Consider the following 7,325-nt stretch of genomic DNA (forward strand, 5'->3'; position numbering starts at 1 on the left):
GCACACTCCCTTAATGCTTACATGTAGAAAATATAAAAAACCCACATTAGAACAATAAATAAATTTTTGTCAAAACCCACATTCACTATGGAATCTAGTTTTGGAAAGGAATCAAGCTAGAATAGGCTCTTATACCATATTAGAAAATAGAGTGAAAACAAAAAAATCCATTAAACACAACATCAAACAAAGTATAATTTTATTCATATCAAGGATTACATATTTATAGTATCTAGATCACTGACAATAACATAGCTAAATAGCTATTACAAATCATACATAAGAAACTAACTACTTCTAAATTAACACCTAAAATAAACCATGATAACTCACACATTACATAAGAACATTACTTACAGCCACTCTTTCATTTGATAAAAACATTAGTTACAGCAACTCTTTCATTTGGCAGCAACTATTTCATTTGATAAAAACATTACTTACAGCAACTCTTTCATTTGGCAATGTATTTCAGGATTTTGGTCGATTGACTCTCTTCCCGGTTCCTACCTGGCCAAGAGCTGATGTAAGTAGACGATTCAGCACCGTCAATCTTTTGTTTCTCGTCCTCAATTTCATACTTGATCTTGAAGAAAGAAGCACCCAACGGCGATCCACAGCCATTATTATCAGCGAAAGTTCTGGTACTGAATTGCTCGCGCTTGTTGGGCTGAGAGATGAACAGCAAATCTTCAATCTTGAACAATGTCAAAACTAGCATGTGCGAACCTGATCTTGGAGGTTCATAGGCCACGAGGTCCACAGGCGGGAAATCTAATATTGCAGCACAAAGAAACAAACATATTCATCACAGTCAACCTTAAGGTGCACATTCTATCTATCAATAAATTTCAAGCTTAAAGAAAAGAGCACAACCATCATACCTGTGTTATGTCGGTTGGTAAGGAATGTCATGGTTAACCTGCACAATGTAGCCATTCACACTTGTATTATGAGATTTACTAATGGATTATGCGTGCCATTTTCCCTCCTTTCTGCTCAATTATAACATACCAGTGCAGATACTCGCCTCCAGGAGCGTCAGGATCCGTGATAACCTGATTACGGTTTTATGGAAAATATAATCTATGAATTTCAATTTGACTGTATACTAAAGAATAAAAAAGTATTGCTTAACATACTGATTAAATGGGGAATTAAACCTACCAATGCTACTAAGTCCCGGTTCTTGAAACTTTTGTGTAACTCTACATCACTGCAACCATCGTCATAGTGTTCAACACAAGTAGGATGGCGTTGCACTTCAGGAGGTGTCACTTCGTCACCTATGCGGATTCGTTTACGGCCGCAGGATACAATGATCTCCACACGAGGATTGAAATCGTCGAGAACGCGTGGGATAACTCCGGATTCCACCAGCTTCCGCTTTATCTCCTCCATTCATTGAACAACTCAATGCGGGAGGATCCGAAATCAAGAAAAATGAAAAAATCGACAGCGCCTCTGAAATCTGCGGAGCCGAAGATTCGAAATCAACGACAATCAAAGAAAAAATGGAGTGGAAGACTCGAAATCTGGTGAGTTGCATTTCATTCCTTTCTAAAGGAATAGCTGAAGAAATGGGGACCCCTTACGTTGCCAATACGAAGATTTAAATCATGTGATTAGAAGTAGATATTTAAATAAGGTGTGGAGTTTAGTATCCTCATGTTAGGAAGATTTAAATCATGTGATTAGAAGTAGATATTTAATTAAGGTGTGGACTTTAGTATCGTGTTTATAAAATGTTAGTTTCATCAAGTTATAAGTTATTATTTTTAAAAGTATTAAATAAGTTATATTATCTTTAAATGTATAAGTACGACTTAGGAGGATTTGTGGCTTAGTGCTTAGTTCAGATTCCGATTTTTTTTTTTTAACTTAGTCGCCAAGGGGAATCTCGTTTTCGAGCATCCACATGCCAGTTTACTCAATGATATTTGAACTATGGTCTTCTAGGTCAAGGGGAATCTCGGTCCCGAGCATCCACATGCCAGTTTACTCAATGATATTTGAACTATGGTGCTTCACCTAAGTAGACTTAGTGTCAAACCACACATCACTGTGTTGTAGATTGTAGTAGTATTAAGGTGCAATTAGTTAATTTGAGGGGAGTATTTTTTTTTTTATATTATGTTTTAGGTTTTTTAATTTCACTATTTTTTTTAATATAACAAACTTCCAAATTTCACCTATTTTGAAAATAATATTTTATTATTTATAAATTATTCTTATTTCTATATATAATCTACCACATTAATAAAGTAGCACAAATACATTTACTAATGTGGTTGATATACGCTAATAAATTTATGTCTACTACATTAATAATTATTAGATATAAAAATGATTAGATATTCTGTTAAAGACTAATTATTTCTCCTGATTAGTAATTATATAAATAATCACAACTATTTATCGTATATTTATATATTTCCTATACATTTATATATTTATGGTTATTATATTGATACTATATTATATATTAATATAATACTATGTTATTATATAATATTATACTAGCATAACTACATTAATATTAAGGAGTTGGTTTTTGTGTGACTTTTTGGACTTTGTGGTGTCAAATCTTCATATGTGTTATTTAAACTGATTTTTCACTGTATATATGGATTCAGCACCTTGAAAAACCTTTAGGGAACTTTGGATTGTGCAGGGGTTACCAATCAAACTTATGGTTTCAATAAATTCCTGCAGAATTTTAGAGATATTAGAGTGAAAAAATCCACCAGAAAAATTTCCAAAAAATCTCACTAAAGACAACTTATAATAGTAATATTAATTTGTATCTACCATTAATAAATATATAACAATAAAAATAATAATACCAAAAAATACTGCAATAAAAATATTATTATTACTATTATAATTAATAATAATTAGTAATTGGTATTGTTTATTATTTAATATTATTTAGTGTTATTTAATATTAAATTATGTAACTTAAATTAATTATTTAATAATATTATTAATGAATGTGGTGACCACTTTCCATATTTGATATATGTTTATTAATGCTAGATTCATTCTTTCGAAAGTATAATTTAGTATTATATTGATAATTGATTTATCTTTCATTTATTATTAATTAATTCATTTAGAAAATAGTTAGTTTAATAATTCATTAAATAATAAAAAATAATTCATTTTTCCTATTCATTATTTATTAATTTATTAAATAAATAATAATTAAAAATTAAATCTTCTATACTTAATTAATAAAAAATTATTATTATTATTATTTATTAATATTATTTTAATTATTATTTAAAAATATTATTGTATTATTTATTAATATAATTTCAATTAAATATAAAATATTTAATTAATTACATATTTTTTGTTAATATAATTAATTAAATATTAATATAAATATTATTAATTAAATACAATTGATTTAAGCTGAAGGCATATTATCATAAAATCACTACTATTATTAGTTAGTATGATTATAATATTACTATAATTACTAATTATTATTATAGTAAATTAAATTTAATAACATTATTAATTAATAAATATTAATATTAATTAATTCATTCATTAATCTTTGAAAAAAAGTAATTACACCAGGAAACAAACGCTTTTTAAAATAAAATAAATAAAACGGTATGAAATACTTTCTATTTGGGTGAACAGATATTTCATATTAAATCTTACCTCTATTTAGCGAGCGGTTTAAAGAAACAACCAGCCAAGCCGAAATTGTGCCTATTTTCAAAATATATATTAAAACATCGAAAAACTATTGTTATGATATCAAATAGGAGTTGTCTATAATGCGACTTTTTGGAGATTCCGATGACGGAATCCGGCGGAAGAAATTGAGGTTAAATCTTGATTTGTTGCAGTTAAAATGGTTTTTTAACTGCATATTTGGATTCAGCACCCTGGAAAACCCCTGGGACGCTTTCATTGTGCAGAAACTAGCTATCAAACTTGCGATTCCAATAAATTCCTGCCGGATTTCGACCGGAAAAACCCGCCGAAAAAGCTTTCAAAAAGTCGCGTTATAGACAACTGCTATCAAATATATAAATAGAAACCTTTTATGTAGAAAGTTGTTTGTCCGCACATCCATCCATTATTAGTCCTTGCCTCCGGCAATGCAGGGACTCTAGCGTTCGATAAGGCGTTGACCATTGATTAATTGATTGTTTGACCGAAAATTTTCAGTTTATTTCGGTGTTTAACCAAAGTTTCAGATTGGCTATTTCCATTCACTAAATTTTAACCAAAGTTTTAGAATTGCCCTCTTATTACAAACTTCACTTGCCCCGATGCTATTTTGGGGTGGACAGATTAGTTTATCCAAAGTTTCATAAGTGAGTTTCGAGCAAGTTTTTTTTTATGCAACGTTTTTAAAATGGTGGTTGAGGCAAGTGTTGTTAACCGAAGTTGCATGGGTGACTATGACCCTCATTTACACATGCTCCATTGTTTACAGCTGCCACCATCCAAACCACCAAACAGCCATAGTTTCCACCTGCCAAGATTTGAAGAACTTTAAGAACTTCAAGCTCTACCGATTCTTAACCCTCCTCAGAAGCTATCCCTTCCTCGGGCTGTAAGGTGATAGTTGCTACTCGTTCTTTTCCCTCCTACATGATAGTAGATGCTGTGTTGTGCCAAATTATTACTACTGAAACACAGAGTCTGTATTATGTATGGAGAGGTGCAACACGAGATATCATCTCTATATCAAAGTAAGTTCAACAACTCTTACCTCTATTTCTTTTCTGCTGCTACATCAAAGTGAGTTCATCAAGATAAGCTACACAATCTGTTGATGCTTCATGTTTCAACGCTGGCCCTGCAATTAGAGTAGTAAGTTTCAGTAGCAGAGTAGTAGAACAAAAAGCTGATAAAACGTTGATTTGATGTTGATTTTGTTTGTTCTGTGATCTCCTAATTTCATGACTCTCTGTGGCAAGCCAAAGTACTAAACGGATAGCCAACTCCACTAATGATTATATTTTTTCCCTCTAAGCCTAATTCCACTATCCTTAGACAGCTTTTCTTCTGAAGAAGCCAATTGGGATTGCAGCTCTGCTATTTTTACCGTAAGTCAATGATTACTCCTAAAGAACCATGGATAGGATCTCGACCGTCATGCAACAAGGGAAACCAGACCTGAAAACAAGAAAGCTACACAGAATGCAAGCTAAGTGAGAAAGACCAGCATACAAGAAGGGAAACGAGACTTGAAAACTAGAAAGCCACATAGAATGTAGGAAATAATGAAGCAAGATTTAATAAGTTTAGACTTAACTTCACGAAATTCACTGAGAAACTCGAGGCCAATCGTTGCACGTCTCCTTTGGTGGCTCTCAAAGCCAAGTTCGAGCAACAATGTCTATTTGTCCTTTGCTAGTTCTCAAAGGCAAAGTTCGAGCAACAATGTCTTTAGAGGCGAAGATCAACTCACTGCTCTCAAAGCCAAAATTTGAACAACAATGTCTTCATGAGCTCATTACTCTCAAAGCCAAAGTTTGAGCAACAATGTCATCTTTAGAGGCGAATATTAGCTCACTGCTCTCTCGGGTATGCACTACTTAAGAAAGGCGTCATTTACAATACTGGAGTTTACATGAAGATCAACTCATTGCTCTCTAGGGTATGCACCGGCTAAGGAAGACGTCATTTACAATACTGAAGCTTACAATACTAATGTTGCATGCATGCAAAAGGACATGCGGAAAGGTCCTTGGAAGGACACGTGGAATGTGAAAGCAGAGTTGTGTCAGTTTCTCACAGGATGGAATTCGTTGTGCATAGTCGCAGTTTTCTTAAACAGGATGGAATCTAGCGAAATTAGAAGAACGAGCCCTTGTCATAGAATGAGTCGTAGCCCATAGGTTGTTTAGGTTTACAGCAAGCTAACATACAAAGCAACAACATAACATAAAACTTGTAGCAAATATTAACAGGGAACAATTCCAAAAAACATCGCTTGGATTTTACACAGCCTTTTTTTACCATGTTCTTGTGATTATTTAATCTGAAACTTTGAAACAATCTAAAACCATAAATATGCTCATCTCATCGGCTGGCAAAGAGCAGATCATGAGTTTTGAATAGGAAGGAAACAATCCTTATTTCAATTTCACGCCTTCAGGAATAACTGATAGTGAATACCCATCTTGTATGCAAGTTCTCTTCTAGATCCATTTTCCCTATTTTCCCTTGTGCATGAATGCCGCTATTAACTATTCTCCTGCAACCAAGTATGAATGCCGCTATTCATTACCCTCCTGCAAGCAAGTATGCTGCACTATTTCTTAGGCAAGTATGAATGCTGCTATTCACTACCCTCCTGCAAACAAGAATGATGCACTGATTCTTAAGATTACTATGGAATATTTGTAGATACAATATTCAATTGTAGATTTCAATTGCAACGCATAAAGGAGATTTCAATGGCAGGGCTCGATCAAAATGGAGGTAATCGAGCTCAACAGAGAGACTCCAAGTAATCACATGGCATCCTCCATGTATTGCATGGTTATTTTGGGGAACTGAGTTGTAAGGCGCGTGGCCTTCATGTGGGGTCCACATGGCGCATGAAGTTAGTAGTTTATAATTTTGGTTACACAAAGCACTTTTGTCACTTACAATCTTTGCATGGCTTACAGGTGCGTCACTGTGAATCCAAGGGCGGTTACCCCAGGCTTATTGAACAAAATTCGAGCCGAGAAGGCAACATTAACATAAGACACTGCATTGCCAAGGGGACTATAGGCTGCTCTAGGAGGGTTTCTCTGATATTTTCACTGCTACTGAGTTTGGCAAAATTCTTTTCTATCTGACTATCTCCTGCATGAACCCACGACTCTTTCCTTCCATCAGTTTCATTTTTGCAGACTCATCCATATGTGGACATGCTGACAGGCACATTGTTGGCAAGAAGTTGTTCAGTTAATGGGTTTATGCTTATACTCTTCTGCTAATAAAGCTAACCATTCGAAGTTATTCGCATTTCTTTACTGAAGTTTTTGGAAACTTTCTTATAGTTTCCAATGTGCCATTCCACGTTCCAGCAGAAACAATTCTCGATGTGTAGCGACATATTTTCCAAAGAGTTGGTTAGTCCCTAACCCTAGCTATATTTCTTTGAATTTATGTCTAAGATATTTACTATGATTACCCTAATTCATTTCTCCTTTTCTTTGGGCAAGATTTAACCTAGGTAATATCTTGTCATATTTTGAAGATGATGGAATTTTCCGGAACGACAGTCACATGTGGATCTTGGCTCTGACAGAGGGTTTACTGTTGCTTTCAGGGGCACTCTTTAATGCCTTCTG

General features: G+C 33.7%; 1 protein-coding gene across 1 annotated transcript; it reads right to left on the minus strand.

Moving 5' to 3' along the window:
- Positions 1-454: 454 nt before the first annotated feature.
- On the minus strand, positions 455-1,401 carry LOC149150760 (CEN-like protein 1). The gene is made up of 4 exons (XM_089442943.1): positions 1,168-1,401; positions 1,015-1,058; positions 885-922; positions 455-774 (listed from the first exon to the last, which is right to left on the minus strand). Exons 1-4 carry the CDS (start codon positions 1,399-1,401, stop codon positions 455-457), a joined length of 636 nt encoding a protein of 211 aa, XP_089299069.1.
- Between the last annotated feature and the right edge of the window lie 5,924 nt (positions 1,402-7,325).

Source organism: Pinus tabuliformis, chromosome 9 (assembly GCF_031772625.1).
Source record: "Pinus tabuliformis cultivar Carrire ecotype Pingquan chromosome 9, CPIR1, whole genome shotgun sequence".
NCBI lineage: Eukaryota > Viridiplantae > Streptophyta > Pinopsida > Pinales > Pinaceae > Pinus > Pinus tabuliformis.